General features: G+C 35.9%; 1 protein-coding gene across 6 annotated transcripts in view; it reads left to right on the top strand.

Annotated features, from left to right (window-relative positions):
• The window catches only part of SWT1 (SWT1 RNA endoribonuclease homolog), a 96444-nt gene that overhangs the window by 71964 nt on the left and 5418 nt on the right, over positions 1–19062 (top strand). For 5 of the 6 annotated variants that reach the window (XM_004275230.4, XM_033437978.2, XM_033437975.2 and 2 more), the window contains 3 exons: positions 573–639; positions 4612–4676; positions 17996–19001. In XM_004275230.4, the coding sequence (XP_004275278.1) occupies positions 573–639; positions 4612–4676; positions 17996–18125 (262 nt within the window). In that variant the 3' untranslated portion in view covers positions 18126–19001. Of the gene's footprint in view, positions 1–572; positions 640–4611; positions 4677–17995; positions 19002–19062 lie in introns of those variants that run through there. The other variant, XM_033437976.2, reaches the window with a different exon arrangement.

Raw genomic sequence — 19062 nt, 5'->3', positions numbered from 1 at the left:
ACTGACATAGTCTGATTACTAATGCTTTTTCATCAACTGCTACGCTGTTAGTTCAAACAGTATTATTTGAATTTAGTCACAGAATCTTTATTAGGATTTTTTTTTATGTGTTTGATAGTTTATATCAGTTGTCCACTTGGATTGGTTGCACATTTTTGTGGAAAATCTTTAAGCTTTATCTGCAGCTTAAAAGATAAGGAGTGTAAAGGTACTTCACATTTCTACCTACCTTTTGAAAAATATATATCATTGTAACTCAAAATGTGAACTATAATTTCATGTTAGAATGCTAATGGTTGTTGATTAACTGATGATGTAAATATTAATATAAGTAAACAAAAATCTTTTAATAATTTGATATCAATTGATAATCGATATTTGTTGAAGTAAGCTCATGGTTTTATAACTGTAATTGATAAATAAAGCCCCCAAAAGATTGTAAACATTTTAATAAGCTTGTTATACAATAAGGTATCTCTCACAGTATGAATATGTGCTGGGAGAAAAGTTCAAGGTATTGTTTTTCCTTAAATCATTCATTCTTCCTCCTTTGTTTTTATTTTATTTTTTAGGATTTTGGCACCCAGTAGTAATTATCAAGATGTTGAGACCCTCTATAACTTCCTAATCAAGTATGAGGTAGGAGAAATATTTTTAAATGTTTATCATATTTCCATTATAATCAAGCTTTAATATAAACAAACATAGGTGTTCTAAAATGTAATCAAATGCTATTTAATTGATATTTGCTTTAAATTCTTGAATGCCACAGCAGTTTGCCAGTGCCAGTCAGTTTTTTTCTTTTTTTCATTCTCTAAGTAAAAACATACAGTAGAGACCTATAATAATACACTTTATCCAACACAGAATTGTTTCTCATCAGGGGTGCTGTTGGCATTTTGGACAGGTCATTTCTTCATTGTGTGGAACGTTGCAGGATGCTTTAACATCTCTGCTCCTCAGATACTAAATGCCAGTAGCTCCCCCAGTCAGTGTGACAAGCAAAAATATCTTCCCACCGCACCCCACTCACTCAGATGGCCCCTAGGGAGGAAGAACCACCTCCGGTTGAGAACTACTGATTGCTGAAAAAGAAAGCTATAATTTAGTTTCCTCCATAGCAGCAGTATAGACCTTGGAATTAAAGTTCTGGTGAGGCTCCAGTGTATTTTGTAAATTAATCTGCATGCTTTTCTTATCCTTGTTGATCCAAGGAAAGTATTCTGTTGATCTTCAGTTTTTGTTTGCCTAAAGTTCTTTACCCATGTGCCCATATATTCTTTCTTTTTAAGTGTGTGTGTGTTTAATTTTTAAAATACTCTAAATAAAGGAATATGACATATTTTCAGGTGTCACTTTTCTTATGGAGTCAAACTTCTTTAAATATATTTCTTCACTTTTATTCCTGGTTAGCTCTTTATTTAACTTTTTTATGCCACATCTTACATTAAGAACCTAGTGACTAAGAACACAGACTCTGAAGTCAAACTACTCATGTTCAAATGTTGCCGCCTATTAACTGTATGATCTTAGACGAGTTATTTAATTCTCTTTGCCTCAGTTGCTTCATCTGTAAAATGGGAATAACATAAGTAGATAAATTACAGGTATTCTTTAAAGACTAAATAATATATATAAAGTGCTCCAAACAGTACCAAGCACAGAGTAAGTGTTCAATAAGTGTTACTTATTTTATTTAAGGAAAGAGTGGTTGTTTACATGTACTTTTTTAAAGTTACATGTACTTTTTAAATCATCTCTTTTGAGATGATTCAGTGAAATAATTATTTCATTATACTTTCTGAATTTCAAATTCAATAAAAATATATTTGTAGAAACAATGGGGACAATTTTAAAATCACATATCCTTGAAAAATCTGATATATAGGTCTTCTTTGGATTTAGTGCTTTCTGTTGCTGAGAGCATTAGGAGAAAATACCCAACTTGCTATTTATAAGAATATGTGGATCTGAGTCCCAGATTTTGAAAGTATTTCTCTTAGCAGAACTTCCTCCCCAGTACCAGTTACTACATTGGATATATTTGTCTCACATCATAAACAGTGATACAACGATTTAAATTTTTTAAGATGTTTGGCTATTTTTATACTTAACCTTTGCCTTCTGATCTTGATTTTTTAAGAATTAAAAATAATATAGTCATTTCTGATATTTGGCATTCACTGTAAATAGTACAGCTAAGAATTAATGACACCAATTCCATAATCCATTTACAATCACAACTCTTAACGTTTACTGATGGGGAGGCATCTTTTAGCTCTTTGTTTTCTGGGAATTATTAAATGATATTTAATAGCGTAATTTAAAATGTCCCAATATGAGTAATTTAAAATGTCTTGTATCAGAATTAATGAATAGAATGAAATGGTATATTTCAGGCTAGAACCTGTGATGTATGTCATGAATTTGTGTTTCAGTTTTCCTTTATTAGTAGTAGATTAACTGCCTACTTTATAAGTCATCTGCTGTAACCTGGAGCCACATCACACTTACACTCCAGCCACGTTCTGGGATAAGTGTCTAAATGTACGTGGATGATTGTTTTTTAAAGTAAAGATAAATCTAAATACTTTTTGCTAAAAATCTACTAATGGCTTCAAAAACTATTTTGTATTCATATTATATCAGGTTCAAAATCAGTTCTTCAGCTGATTTTTCTTAGCAGTTGATAGAGAATAGATTATTCCATTCATCTTCTGATCAAAGATCTGCAGTGTTGATTGTTGAAATTTGCTGGCCTAAGTTTGGATACATTATAGGTCCTAGCATGTTGGGGCAGTAGTGAAAATATCAAAGGCCCTTGAGACCAGGGCAGAATATGTAAAGAAATAGGAATTGGACTGGTCGATAAGTTAACTCTAAATGTATATTTTAGAACATTTTTGGAAGATTATTTTAATAAAAATTATAAAGTACTTAATCATGATCAATTATACACCAATTTCATAAATCATTAAATATAATAGTAAATATTATATATAATTAAATAACATTAAATTGTATATAAATATATAATCCTAATTTTAAGTGAAAATTTAGGATTATATACATTTCAACTGTTATATTTAAAAACTGTGTTTTTAACCTTCAGTGAATGGAACATTTTCTATACAAATATGGTGACCTTATGAAAATACTGAGGAAGCTCGTAGAACTTTTGCAAATAAGCAAAACCCTAAAATCCATAGAAAACTTTCATGATATAAATCTTTAAAGTAGTGTTAATTAAATCTGGGTAGGAGCATTTTTCCTCATCAAAAAACTGCCTACGGGGCTTCCCTGGTGGTGCAGTGGTTGAGGGTCCGCCTGCCGATGCAGGGGACACGGGTTCGTGCCCCGATCCGGGAAGATCCCACATGCCGCGGAGTGGCTAGGCCCATGAGCCATGGCCGCTGAGCCTGTGCGTCCGGAACCTGTGCTCCGCAATGGGAGAGGCCACAACAGTGAGAGGCCTGCGTACAGCAAAAAAACAAACAAACAAAAAAAAAAACCTGCATACGGCTAATAATAGCTTGAGTATTTTTAAAAGTAAATTGAATAGAAGATAGTCTCATTTAGTTTCCCTTCACTAATACAGAATCTCTAAAAACTTAGACACTGGGTTATATCTTGAGTAATCTGATAAAAAGAATTTCCTTCTACAAATTTCCAGATTGTTCCTTGCAACTTAAGTACAATACTGTCTAAATCAGTGGTAAGTCGCAAGAAATACAGGATTCCTTCAGTGTGTTCTCCACGTGTGCCACAACAAGTTTTTGTATGATGAAGGACTTTTATATTTTTATAGTGTTGTAAATTGTCTCTGAATTATAATATTTATAAACTTAAACATATTAGTTTAAATACTTAGACCTCAGTAGTCTGAAAAACACATTTCTTCAGAAAATGTCTATAAATCAGGCTTTTTCCTAAACAGGTAGATCTTTCCACACAGTTTATAACCTTAGTGTTTAAATGAAAGTTATTCAGTAATAACTTTCAGAAGTGTCAATAATAGTATTCAAATGTTGTTAGAGTTGAATATTTAACTTTTTCTTTCAGCTTGAATTATTTCTATTCATGAAATAAGAGCTGGCTGATTCTGCTTACAGTAGTCTACCTATGGAACCCCAGATCTACTCTAGTCTTTTAAGTACAGCTGTTAAAATTTTTTTTAACAATTTATTTACTTCTCCCAGAAAATAAATATTGAATAAATACATTAGGGCTAGGCTAATTGATGCATGAATCTGTTGATAAGAGCCAGTAGTGGTAGAATTTAGTGTTTCATGTACTACACATTTTTTTCTGTCCGTTTGATGTATAAAATGATCATCTGCTTTTTGAGATTCCCACTAACCTCAGGACCATCTCACTTCTTCTGGTTCTGTGAACAGATTAAGTTGTAACAATAGGACTAATATTTTTACACATAGTTCAGTGTTAGTATTATGGTCACTGATCTTCTAATTGTTATTATTTAGTCCTTTTTATGCAAAAACTAGAAACTTGACATTCTGCTTCCTCAGAATATGGGCCATTCTAATTGTGCTCTCACCACTCATTTGACTTAATATGCATTTTAAATAGCTATATCTTGGTTCTTTTCAGGTAAATAAAAATGTCAAATTTACTGCCCAGGAACTTTATGATTGTGTTTCACAGGCTGAGTATCGGTAAGTCATATCTGTGTGTAGATATATCAGTGTAACACTCTTTTACCATGTATAGCACCACTTGGTGGTGGTGCTGAAGGGTTCTTTTTACGTCTTCACTAAACTATGACATTTTTTTAACCTTTCTAAATATGAAATATACATACATAAGAGCTGTGTGTGTATGTATGTATGCATATAGCAAGTTTAAGTTTGAAAGTGGTTCTCAAGCTTTGGGGCATCAAGGTTCTTTTATATTTTTTAAAAATACTGAACACCCCTAAGAGCTTTTGTTTATGTGGGTCTTATCTATCTAAATTTACTGTATTAGAAATTAGAATTGAGAAATTTAAAAATATTCATTTAAAAATAACAGCTAATTACATGTTATGATAAGTAACATAATTATGAAAATAATTTTTCCCAAACACAAAATATTACTTACAAGCATGGCGTTGTAAGAGATTTTTGCAAATCTCTTAATGTCTAACTTAATAGAAGACAGGTAGATTCTCATTGCTTCTTTTGCATTTAGTCTCAGTAATCCCATGTTACATATCTATGGAAAACTGTTGTACACTCTCATAAGGATGAGAATTCAAAAGGCAAATCACGTCTTAGTCTTACGGAAATACCTTTGACCTCACAGACCCTTTGAAAGAGTCTACATTCCCCAGTCTATGTTTTGAAGAACAGCTCATATAAAGAATACTCATATGCCTGCCATTCAGTTGATAAAATAGACCTTTACCCACCTTTATTTGTATCCTCCCTCCCATGTTCTCCTTAGTGGGGATATATACGTAGTACGCACAGGGTATAGGTGTAAAGCCCTTCAATCCTGGGCCAAGGCAGACAAATTCATGAGGATTAGATACCCATTTAACCCTTCCAGGGTTGCCCTCCAGTCCCATAACCCCTGCCCCCAACCCCCAACCCATATTGGGTTTTTTTTATAATTTTATTGAAGTACAGTTGATTTACAGCGTTGTGTTAATTTCTGCTGTACAGCAAAGTGACTCAGTTATACATATATATTTATATTCTTTTTCATATTCTTTTCCATTATGGTTTATCACAGGATATCGAATATAGTTCTCTGTGTTATATGGTAGGACCTTGTTGTTTATCCATTCTAAATGTAATAGTTTGCATCTGCTAACCCCCAACTCACAATCCTTCCCTCCCCGACCCCGCCTCCCCCTTGGCAAACACAAGTCTGTTCTCTGTATCTGTGAGTCTGTTTTTGTTTCAAAGATACGTTCATTTGTGTCATATTTTAGATTCCACGTGTAAGTGATATCATATCTTTCTGACTTACTTCACTTAAAAGGTCCATCCCTGTTGCTGCAAATGGCATTATTTCATTCTTTTTTATGGCTGAGTAATATTCCATCGTGTGTGTGTGTATGTCTGTGTGTGTGTGTGTGTATACCACATCTTTCTCCATTCATCTGTCAGTGGACATTTAGGTTGTATCCATGTCTTGGCTATTGTAAATAGTACTGCTGTGAACACAGGGCTGCATGTATCTTTTCAAATTATAGCTTTGTCTGGGTGTATGCCCAGGAGTGGGATTGCTGGATCATATGGCAACTCTATTTTTAGTTTTTTGAAGAACCTCCGTACTGTTTTCCACGGTGGCTGCACCAATTTACATTCCCACCAACAGTGTAAAAGGGTTCCCTTTTCTCCACACCCATTTCCATTCTGACTGGTGTGAGATGGTACCTCATTGTAATTTTGATTTGCATTTCTCTATTAATTGGGGATGATGAGCATCTTTTCATGTGCCTACTGGCCGTCTGTATGTCTTCTTTGGAGAAATGTCTATTTAGGTCTTCTGTTCATTTTTCGATTGGGTTGTTTGTTTTTGTTGTTGTTGAGTTGTATGAGCTGTTTGTATACTTTGGAAAGTAAGCTGTTGCCAGTCGCATCATTTGCCAATATTTTCTCCCATTCTGTAGGTTGTCTTTTCATTTTGTTTATGGTTTCCTTTGCTGTGCAAAAGCTTGTAAGTTTGATTAGGTCCCATTCGTTTATATTTGCTTTTATTTCTGTTGCCTTGAGAGACTGACCAAAGAAAACATTGCTACGATTTATGTCAGAGAATGTTTTGCCTATGTTTTCTTCTAGGAGTTTTATGGTGTCTTGTCTTATATTTAAGTCTTTAAGCCATGTTGAGTTTATTTTTGTGTATGGTGTGAGGGTGTGTTCTAGCTTCATTGGTTTACATACAGCTGTCCAACTTTCCCAACCCCACTTGCTGAAGGGACTGTCTTTACCCCACTGTATATTCTTGCCTCCTTTGTAGAAGATTAATTGTCCATTGGTGTGTGGATTTATTTCTGGGCTCTCTATTCTGTTCCATTGATCCATATTGTTTTGTTTGTTTGTTTTTACTTAAAAATTTTATTTATTATGTAATCAATATAATACATGCTTATAAAAATGCAGAAATTGCAGATAAATTTCATTTTTTAATATACTTTTACATAGATTATACTGTATATATATGGTTCTGTATACTATTTATTTTCCAACTTAACAAACCTCAATAACCCACACCTCTGTAACCAGAATCTCAACAAGCATCATTTTTAATGTCTATATATACTTACATTGTCTAAATGTACCATGATTCAGTTAAGTATTTCCTTAAATGTTGGACATTGACCATATTTCCATTTTTAAACCACTTTATGTAATACTGTGTTCAGTATCTGCAGAAATCTTTGACCATGTTTCTATTTCTTTAGACTATGAACATCTTAAAAGATCTTGATAATCTGTTGACAAATTCTTCTCCCCAAAGATTCTCGTAGTTTATTTTTGAAACTACTAATGTATAAAGAAGTATTTAGGGTTCTTGTCAAAATACTAGCTTTACCAAAATTTTTCTTTTCTTTTTCCCATCACACCATTCTGCCCTTTAGCTCATGTTAAAGGAGGGGAAGGGGGCTGGTGGATGGGGAGGAAAGACAGCCAAAAAACAAACAAAAATTACATACAATAATGGTGGTCATATATTCTACAAGTGATAGCCATTTTCAAATTTTCCATCAGCCTCCATCTTTAAAGGGACCCTCTCAGATGATATGAATGGGGAATCAAGGCTTATTTTGTTTTTATTTATTTTTTGAATTTTTGAATTTTGTTTTATTTATTTTTTTATACAGCAGGTTCTTATTAGTTTTCTATTTTATACATATTAGAGTATATATGTCAATCCCAATCTCCCAATTCATCCTACCACCACCACCACCCCCGCCACTTCCCCCCCTTCGTGTCCATACATTTGTTCTCTACATCTGTGTCTCCATTTCTGCCCTGCAAACCGTTTCATCTGTACCATTTTTCTAGGTTCCACATATATGCGTTAATATACAATATTTGTTTTTCTCTTTCTGATTTACTTCACTCTGTATGACAGTCTCTAGATCCATCCACATCTCTACAAATGACCCAATTTCGTTCCTTCTTATGGCTGAGTAATATTCCGTTGTATATATGTACCACATCTTCTTTATCCATTCGTCTGTCGATAGGCATTTAGGTTGCTTTCATGACCTGTCTATTGTAAATAGTGCTGCAATGAACATTGGGGTGCATGTGTATTTTTGAATTATAGTTTTCTCTGTGTATATGCCCAGTAGTGGGATTGCTGGGTCCTATGGTAATTCTATTTTTGGTTTTTTAAGGAACCTCCATACTGTTCTCCATAGTGGCTGTATCAATTTACATTCCCACCAACAGTGCAAGAGGGTTCCCTTTTCTCCACACCCTCTCCAGCATTTGTTGTTTGTATATTTTCTGATGATGCCCATTCTAACTGGTGTGAGGTGATACCTCATTGTAGTTTTGATTTGCATTTCTCTAATAATTAGTGATGTTGAGCAGCTTTTCATGTGCTTCTTGGCCATCTGTATGTCTTCTTTGGAGAAATGTCTATTTAGGTCTTCTGCCCATTTTTGGATTGGGTTGTTTGTTTTTTTAATATTGAGCTGCATGAGCTGTTTATATATTTGGGAGATTAATCCTTTGTCTGTTGATTCATTTGCAAATATTTTCTCCCATTCTGAGGGTTGTCTTTTTGTCTTGTTTGTAGTTTCCTTTGCTTTGCAAAAGCTTGTAAGTTTCATTAGGTCCCATTTGTTTATACTTCCATTACTCTAGGAGGTGGATCAAAAGAGATCTTGCTGTGATTTATGTCAAAGAGTGTTCTTCCTATATTTTCCTCTAAGTGTTTTATAGTGTCCGGTCTTACATTTAGGTCTTTAATCCATTTTGAGTTTATTTTTGTGTATGGTGTTAGGGAGTGTTCTAATTTCATTCTTTTACATGCATGTAGCTGTCCAGTTTTCCCAGCACCACTTATTGAAGAGACTGTCTTTTCTCCACTGTATATCCTTGCCTCGTTTGTCATAGATTAGTTGACCATAGGTGCATGGGTTCCTCTCTAGGCTTTCTCTCCTGTTCCATTTATCTATATTTCTATTTTTGTGCCAATACTATATTGTTTTGATTACTGTAGCTTTGTAGTATAGTCTGAAGTCAGGGAGTCTTGATTCCTCCACCTCCGTTTTCTTCCCACAAGACTGCTTCGTCTATTCGGGGTCTTTTGTGTCTCCATACAAATTTTAAGATTTTTTGTTACAGTTCTGTAAAAAAAATGCCATTGGTAATTTGATAGGGATTGCATTGAATCTGTAGATTGCTTTGGGTAGAATAGTCATTTTCACAATATTGATTCTTCCAATCCAAGAACATGGTATATCTCTCCATCTGTTTGTGTCATCTTGATTTCTTTCATCAGTGTCTTATAGTTTTCTGAATACTGGTCTTTTACCTCCTTAGGTAGGTTTATTCCTAGGTATTTAATTATTTTTGTTGCAGTGGTGAATGGGATTGTTTCCTTAATTTCTCCTTCTGATCTTTTGTTGTTAGTGTATAGGAATGTGAGAGATTTCTGTGCATTAATTTAGTATTCTGCAACTTTACCATATTCATTGATTAGCTTTAGTAGTTTTCTGGTGGCATCTTTAGGATTCTCTATGTATAGTATCATGTCGTCTACAAACAGTGCCAGCTTTACTTCTTCTTTTCCATTGTATTCCTTTTATTTCTTTTACTTCTCTGATTGCAGTGGCTAGGACTTCCAAAACTGTGTTGAATAATAGTGGCTAGAATGGACATCCTTTTCTTGTTCCTGATGTTAGAGGAAATGCTTTCAGTTTTTCACCATTGAGAATGATGTTTGCTGTGGGTTTGTTGTATATGGCCTTTATTATGTTGAGGTAGGTTCCCTCTATGCCTGCTTTCTGGAGAGTTTTTATCATAAGTGGGTGTTGAATTTTGTCAGAAGCTTTTTCTGCATCTATTGAGATGATCATATGGTTTTTCTTCTTCAATTTGTTAATATGGTGTATCACATTGATTGATTTGCATATATTGAAGAATCCTTGCATCCCTTGATCATGGTGTATGATCCTTTCAGTGTGTTGTTGGATTCTGTTTGCTAGTATTTTGTTGAGGATTTTTGCATCTATATTCATCAGTGATATTGGTCTGTAATTCTCTTTTTTAGTAGTATCCTTATCTGGTTTTGGTATCAGAGTGATGGTGCCTTCATAGAATATGTTTGGGAATGTTGCTTCCTCTGCAATTTTTTAGAAGAGTTTGAGAAGGATAGGTGTTAGCTCTTCTCTAAATGTTTGATAGAATTCACCTGTGAAGCCATCTGGTCCTAGACTTTTGTTCGTTGAAAGATTTTTAATCACAGTTTCAATTTCATTACTTGAGATTGGTCTGTTCATATTTTCTGTTTCTTCCTGTTTCAGTCTTGGAAGGTTTTACCTTTCTAAGAATTTGTCCATTTCTTCCAGATTGTCCATTTTCTTGGCATAGAATTGCTTGTAGTAGTCTCTTATGATACTTTGTATTTCTGTGGTGTCTTTTGTAACTTCTCCTTTTTCATTTCTAATTTTATTGATTTGAGTCCTCTCTTGTTGAGTCTGGCTAAAGGTTTATCAATTTTGTTTACCTTCTCAAAGAACCAGCTTTTAGTTTTCTTGATCTTTGCTATTGTTTTCTTTGTTTCTATTTCATTTATTTCTGCTCTGATCTTTATGATTTCTTTCCTTCGACTAACTTTGGGTTTTGTTTGTTCTTCTTTCTCTAGTTCCTTTGGGTGTAAGGTTAGATTGTTTTTTTGAGATTTCTCTTGTTTCTTGAGGTAGGCTTGTATTGCTACAATCTTCCCTCTTAGAACTGCTTTTGCTGCATCCCATAGGTTTTGGATCGTCGTGTTTTCGTTGTCTTTTTTCTCTAGGTATTTTTTGTTTCCTCCTCGATTTCTTCTTTGATCTCTTGGTTATTTAGTAACATATTGTTTAACCTCTATGTGTTTGTGTTTTTTACGTTTTTTTCCCTGTAATCGATTTCTAATCTTATAGCGTTGTGGTCGGAAAAGATGCTTGATATGATTTCTGTTTTCTTAAATTTACCAAGGCTTGATTTGTGACCCAAGATGTGATCTATCCTGGAGGATGTTCCATGTGCACTTGAGAAGAAAGTGTAATCTGCTGTGTTTGGATGGAATGTCCTATAAATATCAATTAAATCTATCTGGTCTATTATGTCATTTAAAGCTTGTGTTTCTTTATTAATTTTCTGTCTGGATGATCTGTCCATTGGAGTAAGGGAGGTGTTAACATCCCCCGCTATTGTTGTGTTGCTGTCAGTTTCCTCTTTTATAGCAGTTAGCAGTTGCCTTATGTATTGAGTTGCTTCTATGTTGGGTGCATATATATTTATAACTGTTATATCTTCTTCTTGGATTGATCTCTTGATCATTATGTAGTGTCCTTCCTTGTCTCTTGTAACATTCTTTATTTTTAAGTCTATTTTATCTGATATGAGTATTGCTACTCCAGCTTTCTTTTGATTTCCACTTGCATGTAATATCTTTTTCCATCCCCTCACTTTCAGTCTGTATGTGTCCTAGGTCTGATGTGGGTCTCTTGTAGACAGCGTATGTATGGGTCTTGTTTTTGTATCCATTCAGCAAGCCTGTGTCTTTTGATTGGAGCATTTAATCCATTCACATTTAAGGTAATTATCGATGTGTATGTTCCTGTTACCATTTTCTTAATTGTTATGGGTTTGTGTTTGTTGGTCCTTTTCTTCTTTTGTGTCTCCCCCTTAGAGAATTTCCTTTAGCATTTGTTATAGAGCTGATTTGGTGGTGCTGAATTCTCTTAACTTTTTTGTCTGTAAAGCTTTTGATTTCTCTGTCGAATCTGAATGAGATCCTTGCCGGGTAGAGTAATCTTGGTTGTAGGTTCTTCCCTTTCATCACTTTAAATATATCGCGCCGCTCCCTTCTGACTTGTAGAGTTTCTGTTGAGAAATCAGCTGTTAACCTTATGGGAGTTCCCTTGTATGTTATTTGTCGTTTTCCCTTGTTGCTTTCAATAATTTTTCTTTGTCTTTAATGTTTGTCAATTTGATTACTATGTGTCTCGGCCTGTTTCTCCTTGGGTTTATCCTGCCTGGGACTCTCTGCGCTTCCTGGACTTGGGTGGCTATTTCCTAACCATGTTAGGGACGTTTTCGACTGTAATCTCTTCACATATTTTCTCAGGTCCTTTCTCTCTTTCTTCTCCTTCTGGGACCCCTATAAATGCGAATGTTGTTGCACTTAATGTTGTCCCAAAGGTCTCTTAGGCTGTCTTCATTTCTTTTCATTGTTTTTTCTTTATTCCTTTCTGCAGCAGTGAATTCCACCGTTCTGTCTTCCAGGTCACTTATCCGTTTTTTGCCTCAGTTATTCTGCTATTGATTCCTTCTAGTGTAGTTTTCATTTCCGTTATTGTATTGTTCATCTCTGTTTGTTTGTTCTTTAATTCTTCTAGGTCTTTGTTAAACATTTCTTGCATCTTCTCAATCTTTGCCTCCATTCTTTTTCCAAGGTCCTGGATCATCTTCACTATTATTATTCTGAATTCTTTTTCTGGAAGGTTGCTATCTCCACTTCATTTAGTTGTTTTTCTGGGGTTTTAGCTTGTTACTTCATCTGGTACAAAGTTCTCTGCCTTTTCATTTTGTCTGTCTTTCTGCGAATGTGGTTTTCCTTCCACAGGCTGCAGAATTGTTCTTCTTGCTTCTGCTGTCTGCCCTCTTCGTATTGTTCCTTATTTCAACATTGAGATTCATCCACATTGAGGCATGGAGCAATAGTCAGTTTACACTCAGTTCTATTATAACATGACATATGTGTTCCTAAGTATCACTGTTATGCAGATTGCATACTGCATACTGAACTATGCAAATTCATGCAATAAAAGCCACAGGTCTCATAGAAAAGGTGGAGTTGGGGTACATCACTCACAAACTTAATAAGTGGGCTTCCCTGGTGGCGCAGTGGTTGAGAGTCTGCCTGCTGATGCAAGGGACACGGGTTCGTGCCCCGGTCCGGGAGGATCCCACATGCCGCGGAGCGGCTGGGCCCGTGAGCCATGGCCGCTGGGCCTGCGCGTCCAGAGCCTGTGTTCTGCAACAGGAGAGGCCACAACAGTGAGAGGCCCACGTACTGGAAAAAAAAAAAAAAACTTAATAAAGGACATTGAAAAAAAGATAGGAACCTAATCTAAATAGTATCACAGTTTTACACATTTTAGGACACATTGGTCCTAAAATGGTTAAAAAATGGTTAAAAAATACATAAGTCCTAAAATAAATCTAACACTTTACCTTTAAAAGAAGGTGAAGTTTGCTATGGACGTGATCATAGGAAAGGTTGTAGCCTGTGGATTAGTGTGATGTGGTAGAATCTGAAATTGGATATAAGGGTGTAGCACCAGATATGAATAGTTGTGGCTCATAAGGAGGAAAGCTGAGGTAGCTGGTAAGTATTTGAAGTACACGCATGTGTGTATTGTGTGTATTCCTAAGCAGTTTGGTTCAGCTGCGGTGCAGTTTTCTCTGTTCATCTAGCATTTTTCACTGTTGAAATCCTGTTTAAGAAAATGCAAAATTTTTGTTGTGCTCAAATTCTTCCTTAATGTATTGATGGTGTTGCAACAAATTCTTGTGTTCTAAACAAGAGCTGTAACAGAACTGATGGTATTTTTACTGCTATGTAATGTGCCACTGTATCACTAAACCACAGTTTATTTGCCATTTGTAATTTGCAGATATATTTGTGTAGCTATAAAATTGTATGAGAAGACATGGTGACAGTTAATTATCAAGGTGCTTCTACTGGTAAAACTCTAGATTGATAAATATATTTGATGATATCAAGACACTAGGATTGATAATCATACACAAATGTTACTAGGCAGCATAACTATGAAAATTCACTCACTCACTAGATTAAAGTAGGTTTTCTAAGAAAATCTGAAGCCAGTGGGGCATGCATTATCTGTTGTAGCTGGGGGTGAAAATGGTTTTTTACCCTGATATTCAGACTCTCAATTAATCAGTTGTACTCTTATTTATATATCTTTACAAATACTCCACATTTAAAGATTTGTGTACATGAGATTTGTGTCAAAAATACAATGTCTTCCAACCTTAGTGATACTTTTGAAGGTGTAGAAAGGTCACCATATATAACTTGGAGGGCAGAGTCCCTTGCAGGATGGTTTCAATCAAGTGTCTAAAATTATTTTGACTTCAGCTTACTGTTTAAATACTTTGGAGGTTTTGGTTTTTTGTTTGTTTGTTTTTTGCAGGGGGGAGGGTGCAAGGGTCAAGCTTGAATGTTCAAAGTTAAAGTGGTAGTACCCATTTTTCTCTTTGTTTTCCCTCCACTTACTATGCCAGGGATTTGAATTATGATATTAATTAATAAGCTCCCTCTTATATCCTAAAAGTGTGAGTTTTAAGAGAAATCAAATACATCTAATATCTTGAATGCATTAGAAAATGGGGATTGCTGTTCAACGGGCTTTTGGTTATTAGCTTTTAGATTTGTTACTCTGTTGTTTGTTTTGAAATTATTTGCCATATTTTCAGTGAATGGTCCCTCCCATATTAGCCTCTGGTGTACTCCACAGCTCATGTAAGCTGCCAGAAGACAGAGGTTCTTTTCGTTTCAGTAGTCTATACTAGACACAGAGCCAAACACAATAGATACGAGGTAGCAGAGTTTCCCTGTGACTCAGAGGTGAGAACAGAAGAATGATTTAACTTGGCAAAGACAGTTACTTAGATTGTCTGAATTTGCTAATCTTTGTTTTTGATTTGTAAAGTGTTCCTTGTGAAGGAAGAGGCTATGATGTGCCCAACACCATATTTATTGCAATAGGGAGGAAATTAAGTAGCTCAAGAACAGAAAACTATTTTGTAGGTTCTGATAAAGCAAGTAATTAAGGTTTCAGATTGAAAGTAGCTTTGATCAAAAGTTGAATTCCATGACACAGTAGAACCTTGATGTTTATATGTATAAATCAGTGTTTTCTGTCTTCTGCAGTTTGTAGGTTCTTTGTTATAGCTTTTGCTCTTGCCAGTGGGGTCTGAGCACTGCTTGCCCTGAGCAGATGAGGAGTTTGCTCAGAAAATCCAGGATGGTAAATTATAACAAGATTATCAAACAAATATCTTGTGTGTGATATCTTCTACATATATGAGAAATAGGAACAGTATTTAATTCACTTTGTTTGACAGAATGTTCTGACATGTTGGCAAGACAAGTCTCTAAGGTCATTTTTTCTATGTGAAATGCACATTAGTTTGTGACATCAGCTCCATAAAGTACCTGGCGTATCCACGTAATATGCCGCCTGAGGCATGTGTATCAGGAGCAGCCTTGTTTTCCTTCTAGCAGGTGCTTTCAGGGATTACTGCTTTCTGACTCCAGGAATTGGCTCCATGGTAGTATCTTCTAGATTACATTAGAGCTGTGGTTCCTGGACCTGAGTGTCAGCACCACCTGGGAACTTGCAAGGAATGCAAACTCTAAGGCTCCAGCCCAGACCTTCTGAATCAGAAACTGTTTATATACTGTTTTTATATGCACTACACTGTATTCCATTTTTCCTTTATTTGAGATGCACATTGCAAATGTATAGAAACATTGAGAGAGTTGTAAAACATATCCATTGTAGACTTTTTTCTTGTACCTAAAAAGGATTTTGGAAAAACTGCATCAAATATTGGAGTTAGGGCATTTAAATTCACTACTGCCATGCCACTTTGACAAAACTAGCTATGGAAATGAGTCAGATAACCACTGGAATTATTTTTTAATTGATCTGATCAAGTTTCCAGTTATTTTGACCCATCTGAGATTTGGTCAAATTAAGTTTGATACTCATAATAGGACAATTTAGAAAGACAGCGGCAGTTCTTTAGAAGTTTCATGAGCAATATAGAATTGCAGAACTAGAAGCAACCTCCAGTCTCGAGCTTTGTTCCAGAAAGGATTAGGAGTTGGGATTGTTTAGTTTGGAAAAGAGAAATAGGGTCACTATAAGGGACATAAAATATTTGTACTATTAGAAGAAATAAGAATAGCAACTTTTTGTTTTGTTTTAATTTAGGCAGACAGGTCAGATAGGTAATTTTTTAAGGCCCAATGTAAAGGAAGAACTTTCTAGCAATTAAGAGATATCAAAATATGTAATGGCCTTTCTCTCAGTTGTAAATATCTCATCACCTGGAGGTGAAAGCCAAGGTGAGATGATTCATTGGGGATGCTACAGGATGGTAGACAAAAGTGTTAATATTCTGCCATATCTAATATTCTGCCATTCTACATATAATCCACAGGGCAAAGTAACGCAAGAATTACTATCTTCATAGTCTAGTATAGACCCAACACATGTGATGAAAAACACCTGGTACTTTCCTCAGCCAGCAATGACAACTTGATGCAGGAAGCAAAATCTGTAGGTGATAATCCATTGTCAGAATGCTGACTCGCACAAGTAAAACCAAATGCCATTAGGATGAAAAGAGGGGATAGGGCTCTCCTCTTAGCTATGAGAGGAGGAAAAAAGAGGAGAAGAAAAAGAAAAGACATCGAAATAGATTAAAAGTCTAGTTACTAAGGAGTTTTCTTCCACATGTGGAATAAGTAACCAAGAACAGGAATAGGGGCCTGCCCTTTTTATTTCATTTTCAAGTTTATAAGAAGACATTTTACATCTCTCCAATTTTGGACCTCTTAGGGTCTTCGGAAAATCATTTTCTGAGCAGTTATAAAGAACTGGCAATGACATAACACTGATTTTAAGCACTCCAAATGCAGGAAACAGGACTAGAGTAACACAAAGCCAAAAGTCAGGTTTCAGCCAGCCCCAGGGAAGCCACACGTCTTCAGGAAGTGAGGCTGCTCAAAATACAGTGTATTTACTTTGCTGCGGCTCCTAGCTCTCATCCTAGTCCTTGAGCTCTGATTGACTTCTTTTTTCTTCATACCCTGCATCAAGGGATCCGTGAGGGTGGAGGGGCAGAGGAGGGCCAGTGTGCAAAGGCAGCTGGAAGTCCTCCCCGACACTCTGGACATGGTTCAGAGCAATCTTAGAAGCCAAAGAAGTCATAACAGTGTAATTTTCATAACTGCCATTTCTTGAACACCTTTATATACCAGATGCTGTACTGGGTACTGGGTATTCTTCGTGAACTTATGTAGACCATCTCTCAATAGATTTAAATAGGTTTCCATGAGATTTGAACTCTATAGACACCATGCATAATGGATTGGTGCTCTAACCGATAACTTAAAGACCTCACAGCTTGTAGGCCTCCTGTCAGCTTTTGAGAGTCCAGCCAGGCTTCATCTTAGATAAAATTGTGAGTAGTCATGGCAAATATCAGGCCTTTACTCCCTGCTTCCCCACCTCTGGTTCAGAGTAATTATCTAGTATTCATTTGTTAATGACTAGGTTACCTGTCTTGACAATTCTCTTTAAGAGTTGAAGCTCTGTCAACTTCCTATCCCCTCACCAGTGTCTGTTCCTGTCTGGAGGTGCACCCTCTTAGTATCCTCCAGTTTACCTGTTCTCTAACTCCCAAGCCAAATAAAACAAAAATATGTGATCTACTCCACAGCGTTCTTGTTGACAGCAGGTCTGCCATGGGAAGCTTTATTCCTGAATGAAGGAATTGCACCAAAATCATCTCCATGTTGACTGTCTGCGAACCCGTGCTGCTAAGTGCTTATCCTCCCATGTTGTTTGGTTTGGGCTAAGGATCCATAACTTTGGCATTTTCGCTCTCAGATATCAAATAATGTATTTCAAATCCCAGTGTTCTCCTGTTGTATTAAGATTTTTTTCATTTATCTGACTAGCTCTCTTGTAGTGATATAAAATTTCTTTATCCCCTAGGGAAAAGTTAACCATCGGATGCTGCCAGCTGGTTGAGATGGAACACACCATGCAACAGTGCAATGCCTCCGTCTATATGGAGGCCAAAAACAGGGGATGGTGTGAAGACATGCTCAACTATAGAACCTAAGTGCTGATTTTGTAACTTAGAAGGAATGCATCTGTCTTCAGGAACAACAGAGTAGCTTTCAACCTTTTGTGCCAAACCCAGGAGACTTGCAAGAAATGTCTTAAGAAATGTCTCAAATGTCAATGTCTCATAAGTACAAAAAGATGATTGCCTATTTCTGACAACCTCATTGAGGTTCTGATGTGTCCAATGTGGGATAAACTGTGAACTCAACTTGTCTGAAGTTGACTTTACCTCCCTACCTCTACTCCTAATACTGAGCCAGTGTGTCTAAGGAAAGGAGAGCCATCTTTTTGGTCATCTTAGGGCAAGAGCCACTGCGGCATCTGAGGAAGGCCCAGGACACAGTGTTAGCATCTCTCTCAACAATAAATATGGGTATGTGACCAGAGACGTTTCCAAACCTCAAGAAAGAATTAGGACATGACCATGCTCACCATATTCCACAAGAGAAATCTTACCCTGGGCTGTTCTATGATCAAACTGTCTTCCATGTAGACACAATACGTAATACGTATCCCTTCTACTTCCCCCAAGGTAAGGGAAGTAGAATTTTGACTTTGGCTCCAACTTGCTGCAGTAGCCTCTTTTCTTCCCTGGCCTTGTCACTTCTCAGTGCATTTCTCATGGGATAAACAGGGAGACCCCTCTGCTCAGTGTCCTCTCAAATGTGAAACAGCATGGATTTATTAGGTAGCAGTGGCTGATGTTTGCCCCTGGCTAAACCAAGTGTTTAACTGACTTCTTTAGTTATAAATACCATCTATGGAAATCCTTGTTTACTAAAGTATATTATGCTTTTGTTAATACATTAGATTAAATCTAATTTGGTATTCTATTATAAATGTTAATTTATTTTTTTTAAAAAGCAATGAATTATTTTTAGTGATTTTGCTTTTCATTTTACTTCCAAATTTTTTTTCTGAACTGCATACAG

The sequence above is a fragment of the Orcinus orca genome, chromosome 1, assembly GCF_937001465.1.
Source record: "Orcinus orca chromosome 1, mOrcOrc1.1, whole genome shotgun sequence".
NCBI classification, from domain to species: domain Eukaryota; kingdom Metazoa; phylum Chordata; class Mammalia; order Artiodactyla; family Delphinidae; genus Orcinus; species Orcinus orca.
The sequence above is the reverse complement of the archived record's forward strand: the minus strand, read 5'-3'. Positions and strand labels throughout refer to the sequence as shown.